The sequence below is a fragment of the Passer domesticus genome, chromosome 1 (genome assembly GCF_036417665.1).
Source record: "Passer domesticus isolate bPasDom1 chromosome 1, bPasDom1.hap1, whole genome shotgun sequence".
NCBI classification, from domain to species: domain Eukaryota; kingdom Metazoa; phylum Chordata; class Aves; order Passeriformes; family Passeridae; genus Passer; species Passer domesticus.
The window spans coordinates 134,423,587-134,444,664 of NC_087474.1; the positions used below are offsets into that span (position 1 = coordinate 134,423,587).

The 21,078-nt window shown below is 38.5% G+C and overlaps 1 protein-coding gene across 5 annotated transcripts; it reads right to left on the reverse strand.

The window, feature by feature from the left end:
- Positions 1–361: 361 nt before the first annotated feature.
- Positions 362–20,794, reverse strand: LOC135281548 (ATPase family AAA domain-containing protein 2-like). Of its 5 annotated transcripts, none has more exons than XM_064390526.1 (18): positions 20,685–20,794; positions 18,565–18,613; positions 18,136–18,234; positions 17,013–17,091; positions 16,087–16,249; positions 15,755–15,870; positions 14,361–14,535; positions 13,687–13,775; positions 13,201–13,360; positions 11,946–12,036; positions 11,226–11,531; positions 9,456–9,546; positions 7,879–8,062; positions 6,151–6,336; positions 4,943–5,078; positions 4,597–4,709; positions 2,210–2,338; positions 362–937 (listed from the first exon to the last, which is right to left on the reverse strand). In XM_064390526.1, the coding sequence occupies exons 2-18, from the start codon at positions 18,599–18,601 to the stop codon at positions 899–901; spliced, it is 2,193 nt and encodes a 730-aa protein (XP_064246596.1). In that variant the 5' UTR covers positions 18,602–18,613; positions 20,685–20,794; the 3' UTR covers positions 362–898. The 5 variants fall into 5 exon arrangements, with proteins under 5 accessions (XP_064246596.1, XP_064246606.1, XP_064246611.1 ...); XM_064390536.1 differs by having other exon boundaries at positions 18,136–18,231; positions 20,685–20,780; XM_064390541.1 differs by lacking the exon at positions 2,210–2,338.
- Between the last annotated feature and the right edge of the window lie 284 nt (positions 20,795–21,078).

Consider the following 21,078-nt stretch of genomic DNA (forward strand, 5'->3'; position numbering starts at 1 on the left):
TCGCCTGCAAGGCAGTGGTGCCACCCCAGCCTGCCTGCTCCCACATCCCAGGGCACTCGGGTGCCTTCTGGGCCCATTCCCATGAGATGACAGGGCAGCCAGAGCCACAAGCGAGAATGGCACCCTGTGTCCTACTCCTGGCCTCTCAGCTTCTCTTCACTAGAAATAAACTTGAAGGAGAAAAAAAAAAAAAGCAGTTCCAGTGTCTTCCAGCGATAAAAAATGTTTGGAAGGTTTGAGACAACAGCAGGAATCAGAATCAATACACTTTAGAATTCCATGCTGTTCTATTGAAAAGAAAATATTGTTGTCCCAAAATGGGTTCTTTCACCCAGTGTGCAAAAGGCTGAGCCATACAAAGTAGAGGTATTGGATTTATTTTCAGTTTTGTGCAGAAGAGGGTGGTGGTAGGCAGTAAATCCACAATGCCAGCATACTGACTATCAAAACTTTCCAGACACTACTGTTGATTGGCTCCCAAATACACAGTCTTCCTATTCATTAATATTCAATCTTCTGTTGGTTGAATGATGCTCTTGCTTCATATGCTAATTAGCCCACATGCTCCATCTTCTTTCAAGCTGGTGCCCACTTCTCTTCAGCTGATGCCTTCCCTTCTTCAGACAGATCCTTTCTCAATGCAGTGGGTATGATCTACTTCTGGAATTACCTAGTTGAATATGTTTGCCTTGTTTTGTTCCTCATAATCTGGCATATTGGTCATTTCACTAAGTGTCGCTGGTTCAGCAGTCTCTTATGTCTGGTTTCAGTTAGGTACTTAGCTTATTTCTTCTGTTCTTTTTTCCTATAGCTGTTACAATTAGTGAGACATGCTAAATATAACTTATGTATTTGGGAGCCATACATTACAGTAGGTCAAGTACACTGAAGTCAAGTATCACAGCCAACTGAGGGCTACAATTTCTTTCTTCATTTCCTAATAAGGAGAAAAAAAAAAAGACAAATTAGTAGCCAGTGTGAATACAAGCCTGAGAACCCTGATAACTTCTTCATCAAAAGAATCAATAATCTGTACATACATCCAAGTGTTAGTAATCTTTAGCCAATACATGTGCTACCACCATCACAATGTCCTTCTAGCCCCACTAGCTTCAAACAAGTCCTTAGGCACCCAAAACAGAGAGTAGGCCAGAGAAACTGCAAGGATCTGTCTCAAGGAACAATGCCTCTCTATCAAGATGCTTTCAAACAATAAAAGACAGTTCCTGAAGAGCCACTACTGAAAGCTGGAACTAAAGCTAAAAGTAGAAATAGAAAATGAACAAAAAAATCAAGTCCAGTCACAAGAGCCCACAAGCCCTGATATAATACAAACAAATCCCTTCTCATGCTCAAACACATGATTTTGCTAGATGAGAGAAGGGATCACTTTCAGGAATGGCCTCCTTAGCAAAACAGAAGAGACTTGCCTTTTTTTTTTTTTTAAGGCAGACTTAGAAGCGTAAAGAATTTTATGTAATATCGTGCATAAACATCTGAAAGACAAACGGATTCAATAGATTCAAGGATCTTGAAGACTGAATACTCAATCTATCTAAAACAACTTAATACTGAGAATACCTGCCTGGGACCATAGGTGCCTATGGAAGATTTCTGCTGAGTTCCAACAACTCAGAAATCCTCTGTCAGAGGAGGAGATTAAAGAGTTGGACTCATTAGCATCAAACCATCATTGCTCCCCACATCATATTAAAGAAGCTTGAGCCATGCCAAGTTAAAAAGAAAGTCTAGTGAGCCTACAGAAAAGCCTGAAGTCTTGTAATGTTTCATATTTAATTTCTTTTCAAGAATGGAATGAGTGCTATCCAAGTGTTACCACATGTGCCTGCCTGCAAGGGAAGAAATAGGAAATGGCAGACTGAAAAAAATGCTCTCCTTTCACAGCCCCCCACCTTCTTTATAGAACTGAAAAAGTTCATCAGAAAGACTAGTGACAGATAGATTAACTGGTTTGAGAGGTTGTGTAGGTGGACCGATTGCCCTGTTCTGCCAAAATTACCAACAATTATGCCAAATTCAATAATAGGTTTGCAATATGAGTAGATGTCTTTTATTCTGAAATGAAAGTCTTGTAACACAGGCAACTAAGCAGTAAAGAGTGATAAATAATTGTGAGCACATACACATGCATAACATACATACGCATAATATCATGTGACAGAAAGTGCTCTAAGACAAAAAAAATTACCTCCACTAATTTGGTTTTGTCTGGATTTTCCCGCTGTTGGTAAATGCACGTGCTAAGAACAGAATATAGTTTTGCCATACTTGATATACTGACGTTCTCAGTTGCCGCAACAACAGCATCCAACACTTTCTGAAGAAAAGTGGAAACTACAATTCAGAATAGCACAAGGTATGTCCTACTTTCATATCTTGTTAAATAAAAGTGGCACTTCAGAGATCTGATTAAATATCCCACAAAATTTAATTGGAGAAAACAATTTTTCACACTTCAGACAAAATGAAGGTTTAAAGTTCAGACAATATTTTCTTACTTATCAATCTATGACATCAACGATCATAACTGCCAATCAGCTGCCTCCAGAACAGCAGGGAATGATACAATCCACTTTGTTATAGAGTAGCTGCTACTGAAAAGCCACGGTTGTATTTCATTAGAAATGCAATACAGGGTCCTGGAAAATATGTCTTTGGAAGCCAGGTTACAGATTTTCCAGGTACAGCCATGCCAGCTGGAGACAGAAGCTCCTTAAGTACTCACCCCTACCCATTAGCTGGATGTTACCGTGCCAAACACCAGCTAGCTCCTACCTTTCAACTTAGGAGTGGATGAGCTAGAACAGAATGACCACCTGTAGCAAATTACATATCTGTCACACAGCCCCTTCTGTTGAGATGTGAGTGTGATAATCTGAGGAAATGCAACACTAGCAAGCTAGTGACACCACTGCAGTCCAGCAGTTCTGTGTTATGTGAGGTTGTGAAGATATAGCTTAAGAAGGCAGCTGAACCAAATGAAAATATTACTGCCTCACAGCTGCTTGCCATTAACTCAGCCCTACTGAGATCAGTTACCACAAGATTTGAGTATTTCTCTGAACTTCCTTCTACCCAACGCGCAGCTTAGAGGCACAAAACCCACAGAAGCTTTCAGCTGCTGTAAACACAACACAAAGGACATGACAGAGGTGCATGGCCAACATCTCCAGTGAAACAACTTCTAATTGTTGCCACATAGGTGAGTGCATGCTTTTCTCTTTGTTTGTCAAGTTCTATGCCTATTACCAAGCAAATAAACAAACAGAAACTGCCACCAATCAAAACCAACTTAACAAACCCAAACAAATAATAAAAAAACCTATCCATACAAAACCAAGCAGATATATTTTGGAGGTTCACCCAGATTATTGACTTCAGGAAAGTTTCAATGAGGTTCTCTGGTACAAGTGTCAAGTTCCAGTGACACTCATGTCATGGAAACAAGTTTTCTAAATAGACATGTTTCATGACTGTAGTTTTCTCCTCACAGCTGAAAAATATATATAAGCTGAAACATCTATAAGGACTCTACCATACCATTTCTCCAGCTGGAAGTAACTTTAGAGCACATGCTATTAGCACTCTGACTCTAGAAAAACCTATGTGGTTTCTTTACATATGCAGGGAGATGTGAACAACAAAATCCCCTAAAATTTGCTTCTGCAGAACACCAGCCTAAGAAAACTAGTTTCACTTCTACAAATTATGTCACAGCTTAAAAATGTGACAGAAATTGTGTGGACAAGCCCCTTCATCAGACGGGATTCCATTCTGGTCATATTCTCCCCATACAGAGGAAACATCCAAATAACACTCTCTTTCTCAGACAGTTAAACAGCGGCCTCCTCTACTTTGACCAAATTCCAGGACTTCAGCTAGCAACTTCCCAAATTTTCGCCCAAGCCAATATTCCCTGAAATTCAGGTCCTTCTTTTATACCCTCTCCAGTTCAAGCAAAGAAACCTCTTTTACCCCCTGCAGCTAGGCCCATTTTGACCCTTCCCCCAGCTATAGCATAGGATCACAACTTCTCTCCTACAGGGGATTAGAAATAACATATAACTCTGTAACTGTAGAAATGCAAAATTCTAATACTGGATTTTAAAAGAATTTTGAAAAAGTGGGTATTAGTATTTTATCCAGGATATGCTTTAGGTCAACCGGCTAATTTTAGATTTAAAGCCATAACTGCTAAAAATCAAGGTCCTTTTCTGGTTCATAATACATGAAAATATGCAAACAGAAAAACAAAACAACCCTACCCAAATCCATCGTAAAAACTGCATCAATAACTAACAGTACTAGAAGGTTGTCATTGGGCTGCTCTAAAATTTAACAAGCCCTTTTACATTAAAAAGTGGGAGGAGAACTCCATCTTCTAAAATACAGCAAGAGCAGCAGTTTACACCAGCTGCAGAAAGAACTGTCATAGTCCCTTACAGGCTGCATTGTTTCTCAAGCTATATATCCCTCTCATAAATTGTTTGAACTGGCATTGGTTAACAACTGACTTAATTCAAACACAAAGAAAATGTCCTACTTCAGTATTAACAAAATTGAAGTTTGACTTACTCTGAGCTCAGAGTAATCCACAAACACTCCTCGTTTTTTAATTTTGATTGCTTTCTTGTCCAATACCTGTGGTTGCCCATCCACCTGAGAACATCTTGCATGTGCCTGTGAATCTGGAATGATGCAAATTTAAGTCAGGATTTCTCTTAATGTAGGGAGAGTATTCGCAAAGTATCTTGTACCTGAATAGGGTACCTCTCTGCAATAACAGAGAAAAATTTTAGTCAATTCATGGTGCTTGAATGCAAGTACATGAAAGATGAATGACAAAGAATTATCACCAAAGCAAATTCTGTATTAGCTGTTAACTTACAGTAATAAAGTTTTATATGTAGAAAATCCTTACCTGTACTATTTTTTGATGCAGGAGGTTCAGCAGCTTGCTTCATAATCAAGTTCTCATAAAACCCTCTCCTTTCAGCACAGGTAGGCCGTGGGATATTGAAAACTTCTTCACGATTAGTATTAAACAATGTTTTTATCTAGACCATGAGAAGAAAAGAGATTTAAGAGATATAAGGCCACAAAAACTTTTTATTTTCTATTCCAAACAGACAAGTGCATTTCTATATTACACTGAATATGCATCTAGATAAAACAAGCTTTAAAAGTTAACTCCTTGGCCTTAAAAGGCTGGATTTCCATAGCACTGCAGACTAAAATACTTTCTCTAATCAACCTTCTCGAGCTTAAGATCCATGAAAAAACATATGATAAACCAATCGGAAAGGGGTGACATTTACCTCCCCAAATACTGCTTATTGTACATTTAGGCAGCTTGATGTTCTCTAATTTGAATATTTATGACAGAGGCAAGAGGCAGGGCTCAGCAGACAAGTGCCAACTTTTTGGTAATGTGGGATTTTTGTTGTTTTTTTAATTTTAGAAGGCACTTATTAAATTTATAAAAACTTTGCTACTTAGACAAAATAATCAGAGCAGCATATTAATATTTTAAACACCTTTCTTTAATGAACACTCTCAGATTCTAGAAAGCACAGCATGTGTTCTTAATTAATTTTGTTAAGAAATACAACTAAAAATTGATTTTCAAGTTGCTTAAACAGAAGTTAGTCCTTAGCTTTTTAATTTGCCAAGTTTCCACCTAGATGAAGAAATTGATTTTTTGTGAAATAATTTAAATTAGAAATTAGATTCTATCACTAACAGTATGACCACAGCACTTTTTCAGTAAAAATGTTTTCAGAAAAGCAGTCTTTTTCCCGTCTATCTTTCAAGCACTGTGTATTCTTCACTAAGTACACACCAAACCATCCTGAAGCTACTGAACTGGTTGTCTGAAGTATATCTATATGTTTGTCTAGTAAGCACAAGTGTGTGAGAAGGGAGAAAAAGTTGGGTCAAAGTCAATCTATTCACTCAGAAAACACTTTAGACAAATGCTTTCAGAATTTTTTATTCTAAGAAAATTTTAAGAGGTTCTGGTGCCTGAGTAATAACAGCATAAATCTGCTTAAAAGCAGCACAGAACTCCAATGTTGTACATTAACAAGAAACTGAGTAACAAAGAAAGAAAAGTATTGACAGAAATACCTCTTCAGGGAGATCTTCATGTGGCACATCAGACGTTGCAAGGAGCAAAACTGGAGCAAAATATGGAATGTTATTCAACAATCCTGTAAAACCAGCTTTCAGTGTAGGTCCAACAGCCTCCCACCATGAAGAGATTTGTGGGATATAAATGATACTTGGTGCTGTTCTTTGAGCTTCTCGTATCAACTGGTAAAATGAAAGCTTGGATTAGAAAATTGCATCATGTGGAACAGACTATCTTGTGACATAAGAGTGCATAAAGCCAAGACATCAAGACAAACCAATAAATGAACAATTCCTTAACAATAAGGTAACATTTTCACTTTGACTCAAACATAGACATTCCTGTGCTGACAGAAACAGGATGGAATCATATTTCAAATCACTACTTAGGGGTAAGATAACTCCTAAAGAGCCTCAAAACTCAGATGATGTGATGATGTGCCTGAAAAATCAAGACTAACCCTTCAGCAAGATGTGTTAGCCTGGAGAAATCACTACACAGCTGTGACTGCACCATTTCCAGTTCAGTGTGGGCCCATACCCACATTAGATTGGAGCACAGCCTGAACAAAGACCTATGTGAAAAGATGAGGGCTAAAAGATGAGTAAAAGAAGCCTGGACACAAATTATAATTTCAAGAACATTTTATAAGAGGTGACTAGTCCTTAGCCTGCCTGAAAAGCTAAATCGCTCACAGCCTCTCCATCCTCTCATTATCAAAGTATCCATCAGACCAGATGATGTGCTTTGAAAGACCACAAACCACTGCCTACAGATGTCACTTCAATCATAGAAGAGAACACGAATATACTGCATGAGGGAAGTGGCAACAGTCCTTTCACACAGCAGATTTCTCCATGCATCATTTCAGAGTAACAATATGCAGGGAGTTCCTGTCAAAAATGTGTGGAATATCCATGCAGTAGACAGGGTATTTGTATAGCCATAGGTGCAACCATGACATAATGAAAAGAGAATTTCTCCTCCTGTGTGGCAAATGAGTATCCAGTCACATAATGTGTCTGTCCTGACTTTTACAGCTCTAAAATGCTGCTAATAAAGAAAAAAATATTTTAATACAGCACTGTCAAGTAATTAAATTGATTTCCTGCCTAAAAGTAAAAAAATCAAAACTGCAGTAATCTGCTTTTTTTTTTTTTTTTTCCTAGATAAGGGACACACATCAGTTTGCACATTTAAGCATTCCATGAATTGGAATGTTTTCATTGCATTTCACTGCACCAGTACAAACTGTATATGTATATTCAAAAAAACATCTTTTCACAAAAAGTTTGGCTGCCTTACAAATACAATAAAAAAGAAGGTTGCAAAAATTGCATGACACCATCAGAATGATATAGAGCCAGCTATGGGGAGCACAGAGACCTAAGAAGCAACAAAACCAACTTTCTGGATCCCATCAAGACCAGCAGGATTGCTTGCCACAAAGAGGGGCTTATTAGCAGCACTTCCCATCTTCCCAAGCTGCTAGCAACATCCATCCTCTCTCTTTCATTTCAGACAGAAATGAAACATGGGTATGCACAAATATGCTTATTCAGTATCATTCCATCTACAAGAAAATTGAATTTTCAGACAAAAATAAACACCTAACAGCAAATTCAAATCAGGCCAACTCCATTAACAGTGATTTGTGCTTATTTCACTAGTTTATATACTGTTCAAGAATCCTATGAGAACAACAACAGCAACAAAAAAGATACCTGTGAACATGTTTCTTCCTGTGATGCAGTGCTAACAAACAAGGTGGGTAGATCTAGTGTATAAGCTGGAAACTTTTCCAGGGCATGTAATATGGCAGGTGCCAAATCAAAAGCCTGCCCACATCCTGGCTCTTCAACTAGTAAGAACCGTGGCCTGAAAGATGTTGGCTGGTAAGAAGGATTTCTACAAAAATAAGAAGAAAACAAGTTTAAAGAAGAGTGATGAAGAGGCACAAAGATGTTAAATATTTTTCCCATACATTTTTTTTGTAAATATGTGCCATGTTCTACTAAATAATAAGCTAGTCTGTGATTCCATGATCAAGAAGACCAGCCCATTTATCAAAGTCTATTTTCTCAAAAACTGGTATCACTCCTCTGCCAAAACAAAAAAAATCATTCTGCCAGTTCCCAGCATGTCTACTATTCCTTTGGCTGGGTTAAGTAACAGTTCTTAAATCCCACAGGGGGAATGTCCAGGCAAATACACACAAAACAGCTGGTGAGTAACCTGATAACAGGGCAAAATAAAAATTCTTACAGCTCAAACCAGCTGGGTCTCTTTACTGTCCATGCATAACCATTTTCAGCTTATAAGTGAGATGTCTACACCTGTCAAATTTAGCTACAAATTGACCACAGTTCCTGGAGATGGTGGGAAGAAAGGGGCAAAACCACATTTCTAGAAAAAGACTAATGTGGGTACTAAAACACATTATATGTATCTGAAGAAAAACATTACTTGATTGCTTAAATTACATCACTACTCTAAATAGTTGTAAGATTTATATTCATTTTATTCAGTCATTCTGGTTGTGTCATCTTTGACTTGAGCATTAATTTCCTAGTCATCTTGCTTTACTTGCATGAAATACACTTGTGAAGAGGTCTGTGCATTTTCCCACCACATTACTTTGTGTACCTACACTTGCTGAAGTAAAAGATCATAGAAACCTAGTGAAGCTCAGCAAGTAATACTTTCTGGGTAGCACAGCCATGGGAAGGGAGAAAAATATCTGAAAATAAACTGTTTTTAAAACTATTGGACTACATGACTTCCACAATTAAAATGTCAAAAGATAACAAAAAATCTGTAGGGTAAAGGTAAAAAATGAAGGCATCATTTAAATTTTTCTCCTAGTGGCTTAACAAACCACTTCTTGATTTTGTTTCTGATACATAATTTGCTACTGGTTCAACCATCTTGGAAGGTAGAAGGGTAAAAGATGGCTACATAAATCCACAGAGATTCTTAAGCTAAAAGGACAGAATGAGCATTTTTGGGTCTAGAGTCTTTGAAGGAATACTATGGATTAAACCAACTTGTTTTAATAGTCTGTGAACCAGTTTAAATTAGTAAAAGAAGGCTGGGCCGATCATTTTGACAAGTCAGGGCAGCGTAGTCAGAACAGTTAGATTCAGTACCCAGTTGGATCTTCACAGTTGAATTCTTGCAAATATTGATCACCCTCACACACACCCTTAACTCTTTCATCCAGCAGCCCTCACATATTTACATAACATTTTACAGATGCAGCCTTCTCAAAAACATCACCATAAAGAGGACAAACATGTACCTGCTCAAAGTGCGTAATTCTGCCTTTTTGCTGTCAGGCTTCTTTTCAGAGACTGATGGTGACTCATCATCACTGTCAATCCCATCATTCCCTAAAATAGTATTTAAAGACAAAAAAATGTGTTATCTTTACTGAATAGTTTATATCTCGCTCTTGCTTTAATACACCTTTGAAATCAGTGCTGGAAACCATTTATCTTGCATTTTTTATTTGAATGCTATTATTAGAGTACACCCTACCACAGATCTAAGGAGATTGCACAAGTCTATACCAAGCTGTCCTATGTCCTATGATTTGCATCAGATATTATCTCCCTATTGACAAACACTTGGGACATTTTTTCCTTAGAATGAAGATGATCAGGAACAACTTCTGTAGTTCTTAGATACCAGAAAAACCCTTCTCCCCTCATTTAAGCATTTATTTACTATATTCATAATAATTATTAATAACATCAGTGGACAAAGGAAGGGTTACAGACATCATTCATCCGGACTTCTGTAAAGTTTTTGACATCATCACCCACAGTGTACTTCTCTTTAAATTGGAGACAGACGGATGAGTGATAAGTGGACTTTTAGATGGATAAGAAAGTGGTTGGATGGTCACATCCAGAGGGTAGCAATCAATTGCTTAGAGTTCCAAGTGACATCACTGACAAGTGGTGTCCCTCAGGGGTGCCTACTGGGACTACTCTTAATATCTTCATTAATGAGGGAATTGAGTGTAACCTCAGTAAATCTGCAGATGACACTAAGCTGAGTGATGCAGTTGACACACCTGAAGGATGGGATGCCATGCAGAGGGATGTGGACAAGCTCAAGAACTGTGACAATGGGAATCTCATAAGGTTCAATAGGTCCAAATTCAAGGTGCTGCACCTGAGTCAGGGCAATTCCCAGTATCAACACAGGTTGGGGATGAACAGATGAAGAGCAGCCCTGCAAAGAATGACTTAGGGCTGCTGGTGGCTGAGAGGCTGACATGACCCAGCAATGTGCTCTTGCAACCCAGAAAACCAATTGTGTCCTTGGCTGCATCCAAAGCAGCGTGGGCAGCAGGCCAAGGGAGAGGATTCTGCCCCTCTGCTCTGCTCTGGTGAGACCCCACCTGCAGGGCTCCTTCAGCTCTGGGGTCCCAGCACAGAAAGGACATGGACCTGTTGGAGCAAGTCCACAGGAGGGCCACCAAGATGATGAGAGGGATGGAGCATCTTTCTTATGAGGAAAGGCTGGGAAAATTTGGTTTGTTCAGCCTGGAAAAAAGAAGGCTTCAGGGTGACCTACTTTTGGATTTCCAGTACCTGAAGAAAACCTACAGGAAAGATGAAGAAGGACTCCTTAGAAGAGCATGTGGCGGGAGGACAAGGGGAAATGGGTTCAGGCTGAAAGACAGTAAGTTTAGATTGGATATTAGCAAAAAATTCTATACTCTGAGAGTGCTGAGGCATTGAAATGGGTTGCCCAGAGAAGTTATAGATGCCCAGTTCTTGGAACTGTTCAAAGCCAGGCTGGATGGAGCTCTGAGTAACCTGGTCTAGTGGAAGGTGTCCCTGTCCAGGTTGGAACTAGATCACTTTTAAAGTCCCTCCAATGCAAATCATTCTATGATACTACAATTTGGAAAGTGCTTCATACGTGAAACCTTAGATCCATCTCTGAAATTATCAACAGGATGTGAGCTACTGTCAGTAATAGGGGGCTCCAGTAGAGAGCCCACAGCTCCCACTCTGCACCTGCAAAGTATAACAATTAGATGTTATTATAATACCTTGGGTCTTCAGTGCAAGTTTTGCATGGGGAAATGGTCTCTGCAAGGCTTGTAAAATTCTTTCCAGGGTGTTTTCTAACAGTGGCTTTGAAATAGATGGTAGTGCTCTCCCAGGTGAAGCCCCAGCTCTCTGTGATGCTGGAACAATCTTCTGCATGGCCATGGCAAAATCCTTTGCTGTTACTTTAATTGATCTGGCATCTATTTTCAGTCTTTTGTCACTTTCATGTATCTGCGGATAGCGGCGACGCAAAGCACAGAGCCCAGCTTCAACACATAAGGCTTTAATATCAGCACCACAGAATCCTGACAAACAAAACAAGAAAAAGTGTTACGTCAACACATATATGTGTTATATAGGTTAAAAACTGCATGGATGGCCTAGCCAGTTAGCAGAGGGCTCACTAGTGGTGTTCTCCAAGGCTCGGTACTGAGTCCAGTCCTTATTAATATCTTTATCAATGATGTGGATGAGGGGATTGAGTACACCCTCAGTAAGATTGTGGACAATATTCCATTGTGTGGGAGTGTTGATCTGCTGGAGATCAGGAAGGCCCTTCAGAGGGATCTGGACAGGATGGATCAATGAGTGTGAGTTTCAACAAAGCCAGGTGCCAGCTCCTGGCACTTCTGTCACATCCCCATGCAGTGATGCAGGCTGGGGGCAGAGTGGTTGAACGTTGCCCAGGGAAAAAGGACCCACACTGCTTTCAAACTCACCAACAGATTTCTCAGCCAGGTCTTCAAGTAAGTTGTCCGATGGCTTCAGGGTCCAGTCTCGTGTGTGGATTTTGAAAATTTCTAATCTTGCCTAGAAACCAAATCGCTGCATTTTAGTTTGCCTTAAGTTTTCTCCTAAGAAAACAACCACAACACAAAACCCCCAAACCTCTCACACTAGTACAATACTTTTCTTATCTGCTAAAACTAAGTATTTTAAATGTCAGTTATTAATACATTCGCTGTGTCTTCAAGCAGGAAGTTTAATCATTCTTGAATTCTCACATCAAAATCTTGTGGGAAATGAAGTGAAATAAAAAGCAGGTGCATCTTCCATAAAAAAATGAGTTTTATAAGCATGAAACCTAATGATTTTGAAAAACAAATTGTAGTAAAAGCCTCATCTGCAAATGGACATTTTGAATCAAAGAAAATTCTCACAAATTTAGCAAAATTTCACAGTGAGGTTTCAGTAGTTCATCAAATTTGCTTTTCTGCCAGTTGTTTCAAAGAAAACAGTCCTAGCCTATGTAAAATTGCTACAGTTGCTACCAGGAATAAAAACTATGACTCAACTACTGTCACTCATCCAGAAAATGTCAAACATGGCCCATTATCATCCCTGATCTTAGCAAGACATTCAGTGAAGTATCTTCTGGTACACAGATTAACTATGGCACACTTCTAGAATTCTTCCACAGCAGGGAATTGTGTATTATATCTGTTTCATGGCACCTTGTCCCTTGTTCCTGAGAGCACATAAATACTGTATACAAAGGTTTTTGCTAAACGCACTGTTTCATGCACTTTTACTAGCCTTCAATCCACTTAGCCTTTTATCTTTGCTCCAAAAATTGCCAAGAAATATCAGTGATAGAGAAAAAACACAAAAGCAGGGTTACAGTTTTGCACACCATGTCTCTCCCAAACATCCACATCCCAATGTTTTTGTTGCTATGAAACAAATTTCTTCATTGCTGAGCTATTGCCTCTGAACTCAAAGTGCTGCCCTGTGCAGTGTACTTCATATCTTTGTCTGAGAGAGAAGCAGCTACTTGCTGACATCATCTTATTCCATTATATATTCAGTACCAGGTTTGGCCTTCACAGTACAATGGAACATCTCCAGATATCCCTCTTGTGTCCAAGCTGTACACTACAGATGGAGACTTGCACTGCTCCACGATGCTGCCTTGTTACAGGGGTTTGCCACAAAGATGGACTTTGCCACATCAGATTGATTTGAAGTTCTGACCTCTTTGTTTGGCAAGTTGAAGCGGAATTCTCGTTCAAAGCGCCCAGGTCTTCGTAAAGCAGGATCTATGGAATCCAGTCTGTTGGTGGCTCCTATCACCACAACCTCTCCTCTGCTGGCTAAGCCATCCATAAGTGTCAGAAGTGTCCCCACAACAGAGCTAACAGAAAAATATAATTTTCATTCACTGGTTTAATAAATTTTCTTCAGTCACACATAACCTTCTCTACTGATCCTTCAAAAAGGACAGGTTTTTATTGACAAGATACTGATCATTGAAAGAATTATTTTAAGACATAGCAAAATACAAATAAGGTAACACAGATTTTGTACTGATATCAGGCTTAGTGAATTGTTTCCATTTATTGTTTAAAAATCATCTGAAATTCACTAGCACTGAATTACTAGCTTTCAGGTTAAATGAAGGTGTCACATCAAGATAAATAGGTTGTGGTCTTCTTTTCACAAAGATCAAACCTGTCCTACCTGTGAACCTGATCTTGTTTGCTGGACCGTACAGGAGCAAGAGCATCGATCTCATCAAAGAAAATAATTGAAGGTCGCATCTGGTAGGCCTACAAAAAACACAGGAACACCGGCATCAGGAAAACAGCACTACTTGAAAGAGAAGAAAGACATTATGGCTGGAAAGGCACTGGAACTAGATTTTTCATCAGGGATCTCTACTAATTAAACTAATGTGAAACAACAGCTTGTCAACAGAAAACATCAGCCTTTCAATCCACTGAGACTGGGTGACAGGAAACAATTCATACCAGTATTTTTTACTGCTCTTTGGCAACCACGAGAACAGACAGGACTCAAAGTTTCTGGAAGTGGCCTTCCATTACTAATTTAAATGAACATGTTTTCACCCTGCATCTGTTTTCCTCTCACCTAAAGCTACCATCTCTTGCTTCTTGAGACCATTTTTGTGACTGAATTGTGTGTATGGTGAAGGGTTTTTTGAGGGTGGTGGTGGTGGTGGTGACTTTCTTGTTTGCTTTACTAATCTTTTCAATACATCTCAAGAGACTCTACTGAGAAAGGGAACACTGATAATCCCATTTCAGTGGAAGTGGATTACAAAACATGAAAAAGAGTTCATGACTATAAAAAGTTATAATTCCAACAGAACACATGGCATGTTTCAACCTTACCTGCTCAAACACTAAACGCAGCTGTCGTTCAGATTCTCCTACCCATTTACTCATGCAGTCGGCAGCACTTCTCATAAAAAAGGTTACTTTCCTGTCACCTCTGCTACATTCATTAGCAAGTGCACGAGCAACCAGGGTCTTTCCAGTCCCTGGTGGACCATAGAATAAACAGCCTCTACAATTTAAAAGAAAGAATTTTTTTTTTAAATTCATATAAGAAAAAATGTCATGGAAAAGTATTTATTACAACCTCCATCCCTAAAAGACACAACTCTGCTCTCCTAAGCTGAACACTTCATGGATAAGATAGTAACAGCTGAAGTGTGAGAAAAGTCAAAAGTGCTCCTACACAATTCTGCAAGACAGCAAACAAAATGAATAAAGAGAATAATGCAGATGTAAAAAATCTTGATAAAATATAATAGCATCCCAGTTCTGACAAACCAACAGAGATGGTTGCAGTAGAGTGGAAGAAAACAAGAGCAAATTTCCAATGCAGAATCTGAGACTGGGCTAACTTATGAATCTTCAGTACATTTTTCAATTATAAACTACATATTCATTCTTGTTTTCACAAAAGTCAAGATCTGAGAGTAAATAATTTCATTCTCCTTTAAAAAGTTTTGAGTTACTGGATTTGGTCTCCCTTGGCTGGTGACTAAGAAAGAGGAAGTAGTCTAAAAATGGGAAGGTATTCTGCATTTCTGTATTTCCATCAACTAAAAGAGCCAATGCACTCCTGCTTCAAAATTAATTTCAATTAATAAAGAAGCAAAACACAGATTTTCTTTGGTTTTTAATACTTTTAAATTCACTGGAAGCAAATAATTTGAAGTCCAATTTCAATATACCATGACCAAGGATATATAAAGCTAATGAATCTCCAGTAATTTCATTTCATAACACAGAACTCGCTTAGCCGTGTAAAAAGGGGACAGATTCTTTATTTTAGCCCAAACATAAAAAACACTGCAAAGTTCTAGTTGCAGTGAAAACAATGTATTATTGTAAAAATAATATCTGAAAATACTTGAGAAAAAAAAGAGTTGCTGTAAGACAAAACTGGACTTCCACAAAACAAACTACAGTTGACTAGAAGCAGATACTGCCTTTCTTCTCACAAACTAATCAAGTCCACTTGCATGCAGGACTTTAAAGAAAAACAATCTCCAACTTCACCTTTTAAGGGCTAGTTTGCCACACAGTAAATCTCTGAACCTACATATATGCTGTATTCTATCCTTTTTTTAAAAAAAATACTTTTTATTAGTGCTAAAAAGAACTATAAATACTGCTGAAAATGTTGAAGCATGGACGCATGTTGAAACCACAGCTGGATATTCTCCTAAAAATAATTGAGTTAAGGACTTATCTTTTTAAATGGTTTGTCTTACCTTGGAGGTTTAAATTTCAATATCTCAAAGACGTCAGGATAAAGCAACGGCAAAATGACCATCTCTTTTAAAGCTGAAATGTGGTCAGAGAGACCACCAACACCATGAAATTGTGCCTAAAGATGAAATCAACAGAACATGTGTTAAAGAAAGCTGCAACATCTATAAGATTCCATCACAAATTAGATGTCAGCACAAAGAAAATGTTAGTGGCAATTCGTAAATTTCTTGAGAGAAAACTGTCAGTCACAGGAGCTGTAGATGGCCCATTACTGGAAGCTTCCATAAATACTGCAAATGTCTCACTGACACCATGAAGTAAAAATACTTACTGAACCATCTATTTGCATTTGCTCCGCACCAGCCAGGCTTGCTCCAATTTTCATGTAATCCTTCTGAACTTCATTTAAATTGCCTTTCCGAGCTGCTTCAGTTTTCGTGTGGTCAATCGGAGCTCCCTTTATGTCATCTTTCTGAGAGTTGGCTGAAGGAGACCTAATTTGAATTAAGGAGAAAGAAAAAAGTTATGATGCAGTTAGATAATTTTTGATTTTCTAATGATAGCAAGTGAATCCAAAAGACCTTATAAATGAGCATAAACTTCCTAAATAGTTATTCATTCCAACAGTTTTACGCTTAATGGCCATGACTAAATAAAGAACTTTAAACTGAGGTAGTTATTTTAACAACTCTTAGCACTTACAAATATGAGTATTGCAACATATAATTTAGAATTTCATTAGGCATTTTTCTTGTTTAAGTATAGTTTCATAAAGAAACGTGAACTCTCTTGAGTGATTGAATAAAAAATCCATTTAAACTTCCATACAGGCTATCCCTGTAAGTTGTCTTCAGTTTTAATAAATTGTACTCTTCAAGATTAAGTCTTAAATCTTAATTGGTATACCCTTCAAGTCTACGATTTTCAGAGTGACATTATGGCTTCCATTCCAGAAAAATGAAATTTCACTTACACAATCTCAGCCACAACCCTCCTCACCACCTTATCAGTGACCAAACATACAGCATTTTCAAATAAAATCTAAGGACTAGTAAAAAGGACGGCCGCCCCTGCAGGGTATGTTTTCCTTATACCCTCAGACTACCACAGCAGTAAGCTGCAATTATATCAATCTCTAATTACCACCAGTCAAAAAAACCTTAAAGGCATTAGTCAGCTATATGAACAGCACAACACATATCAACACATATCAACAGCAATCTTATAAAGGAGAACTATCATAAACCATACACCAACCGTTTAGGTTTTTTGCTTGAATCTCTCTCTTTGACAGATGAAGTGCAGTTGCATGAGCTTAGGTTACGTTTTCTTACATCTGTTGAAAGCAAAGAATTTAGAATTTGGTACAAACAAGTTTGAGAGAAACCAGGAGAGTCAAAGGCAGAAAATGGGACATGTATTATCCATCTCCAAGTTGAGGGAAAGTTCCAAAGAGGGAATGTTGGGTGGTTTAATCAGTGTACAATAGAAGTAAAAAGACACACACCTGATTTTTAAGAAAATTTGAAAACCACAAGAGTAAGATTATTAAGTCTCTTTAATTGTTATTATTTTAAGGGTAGATAGGTAATTTTTTTAACTGAAAAGCAACAATAAGGATGCCAAATTGCAAGGAAAAAAAGAGAATGCACAGAGGATACATGCATTCAATAAAATTTACTGGCAGAATGAAGTAAGAAATATAAAGAGAAGTTGTGTGCACGTATTTTCATTAAAAAAAAAAATCTAAACCAACAACCCCTCACTTTCATATAAGAAATTAGCTCTCAAGAGAAACTGTATAATATATAGTATTGCATAACATTCTGTATTGGGTCTGGCTGGGATAGAGCTAATTTTCCCCCCAGCAGCCCTCACAGTGCTGTGCTGTGCCTTGGTAGCTGGAAAGGTGTTGATAACACACCAGTGTTTTGGCTACTGCTGAGCAGTGCTGGCACAGCATCAGTACTGTCTCCCCAACATTCCACTCCCAAGCAGTAGGCTGGCAAGATCCTGGGAGGAGACATAGCTGGGATAGCTGACCCAGGTTAACCAAAGGGATTTTCCATACCATATGACATCAGCTTAGCTATAAAAGTTAAGAAAAGTAGGAGGAAGGTGGGGCATTTGTTTTTTAAAATGTTTGCATTCTGAAGCAATCACTACACATGCTGAAGCCCTCCTTCCTGGGAAGCAGATGACATCACATGCTCATTTTTTCTGAGTTGTGCACAACCCTTTTCTTTTGCTTTGGTGAACTGCCTTAACCTACAAGTTGCCTTCCATCTTATTTGGTCTCCCCAGCTCAGCTGAGAAGCAGGGCTGATAGAGCAGGTTGGTGAGCACAGGTTTCCAGCCAGGGTCAGCCCAGCACACCTACTTTCCAAGGGAGATTCGTAGCGCTCAACACTTTTCCTCTGCCGGAAGGAGCGGCGCAGGCCATCACCTTCGTTTCCTTCACTTCTTTCTGGTGGAACTGCTGCACATCAACACAATGTTAAGTCGTGTAAGTACTGTTGCAAATGTGATGTATTCAAAACACAGTACATGATATATTCCCACACGTCCACAACTCTTTATCTTGTAAGCATTTCAGAAAAAACAAATGGATTTTTTTTTCCTCTGAATACCTGTTCTGAGCTCGCTACAGTACAGCCCTAGAGCTTAAAGCTTGTAATGGCAATAGGAACATAAATTCGTTAATAGATGAAAAACAAGTAGTTCAGTCCATCTCAATTGTTAAAGACAAGGCTTTTGGCTAGAGTGTAGTCAAGAAAATTTAAAGCAGAAATAAACACTGCAACACTACCTGGATCATCAGGATTTTCATTGTTAGTTCTTCCCATATTGAGGCTTTCCTAATTAAGAGAAACAAGAAAGATAGTCAGAAATATGCAAAAAACCTGTGGGCCTATTTGGTACTTGCATAGTAACATTTTCAAGGCACACCATATACACAAAAGATTGAATTAGGCACAGGAGGAGAGAATGGGAGCATCTCTCTGGTACCCAGGATTAATAACAAGTATTTCTGCTCTAAAATAGGGTTTAGTACACGTGACAGTTAAACACTTCACCAGATGCAAAATATAGTGCATCAATTAATCCCAGGTAAATAATCCAAGAGTGCAGCAGAACCTAGGACAAAGCAATGCCTAGCTGACAAAAAAAAATTATCCTGGCATTTGGAACATGATAAACAAAGTACTATGGAAAAATCTGATTTCATAAAAAACAAACAAACAAACCAAAGAAAACATAAAGCAATTCAGATCTAAACAAAAAATAGACCTATCTAAGCAGATATGAAGATATTCAAAAACCAAAGCACCTGTCATTCAAAAGGACAGTGGACTAACTTAAGAGAGAAAAACACATTGGGAATTTGGCTGCTGAATATAATTTTAACAGGACTTCCTCTCACAACAGAGGATGACTTGAGCTCACAGGCAAGGCTGGCAAAAAAAACAAACACAGATAAAGCACTTATCAGTTTTAAGTAAGACTTGAGTGAAAACTCAAGCCCTGAAACAGCTATTCATAAATAGAGTCCAGTCAAAAGTCATAAGGCAATTCAGAAAGCATAATTATGGCATGTATTGCAGCATTTCACTGCTATTTTTGCGTTTCTTCTGAAGAAGATATTCCTCCACCCTTAGAATGTAGATGTGACATGACTGTAAGCTATTAAACTATAACTGGAGAGCAAAAATAAATAGTTTTCTAGACTAAACTTTGCTTTGGAAGAAGTTTGTTGAGCTAAATTTAAAATACAACCAAATAATTCCTCTACATGAAATACCCTACAAACCATCTCCCTGTCATCCACATTTTTGCAAGACTGCTTCTGAAGTACTAAGATACAGAGTTGATATGTAAAAGCAAAGATAAGCAGGTGCAAAAAAACTTCATTGAAACCAGCACACATAACCAGTATGACATTTCAATACAATGTGCACAAAGCAAGTCATTGATCTCCAGCCAAGTTTTTCATCACTACATAAAATTAGGTCCAAAAGTTTACTTTTTTACAGGAGATCTAAGAACAAGTGGTTAAGCATTTGCAAACATGTGCCATTTTCAGGTTTATTTTCCCCTCTTGCTGAGTGCAATAAAAAAAAAAAAATCTAATTTAACAATTAAAAAATTAATCCTGAAAATCATATTAAGGTAACAGAAATTATGGAAGCTTGTCATCACACTTAGGTTGCTCTGCATGACAGCATTAAGTAATTTTTAGTTCACAGCCTTCCTCAGACAACATTCACAGAGTGTGTTAGGAAGAAGTGACAAGCATAATTGACTTCAACTCTTAAGATTGCTTATTCTTCTTGTAACTGGAATTAAGGTCTTATGCTGATTTTCTAAGACTGTATATGGCAGAAAAAACATCTCATTGCTCTTACACTTTGAAAACCTTTCAGAAAACAAAGAGAATTAAAATACAGACACACAGACAGAAACAGTAGTACTGCTTCACTTTGTATCCAGCTTTTCACCGTGTCTTAACTAGACCTGGCATTACAAAACTACTTTTAAGCATGAAAGAAAAATTAATTAAACATCAAGGTGCTTATGATGCAAGAAAACTGGTTTAGAGGAAAAGTTAAATCTACTCAAAGTCACAACATAAAGTGACTGTTTTGGGGCACAAGAACCAGCCCACACATAACAGAAGCTCAGGTGTGATCTCTCTGCAACATGCAATCCCAAAATGAGGACACCAGCAGCCAATTTAAAAATTAGCTGTGCCCAAATTCTTTACACATGAAACACCTGCCAAATACATCCTTCTGAACATACTCTGAAGTCTTAAACAACCTCAAGACCCTATCGCCAAAAAAAGCTCTGGTTCAAGAGCTGGGCTGCAAAGTACAAAGGCCAACACTTTATACAAACTAGCACTTTAACAATAATAACAGGACATACCCATGCAGGCAGAGTGAAAGAGAGGGACCCTATGTGCCAACTGCAGCGGAATGTTTACAGAAAGGCTGTCAGGTTGCTGAGCAACAGCCCCTCTCCAAAGTTCCAGCCTTGACCACGCCCAGTCCTGGTGTGAGTCTGCGGTGGAAAGTCCCACTTGCAGCCTAGAACTTCGCAATTACAGAATCATGGAACGGTTTGGGTTGGCGAAACCTTTAAAGATCATTTGATTTCAACCCCTCTGCTGTGAGCAGGGACCCCTTTCACTAGACCAAGTGGCCCATCCAAGCTGGCCTACACTGGGGCATCCACAACTTCTCTGGGCAGCCTGTTCCAGTGCCTCCCCACCCTCACATGAAACACACACTGTATATGTGGCAGCATGTAGGAAAGTCTC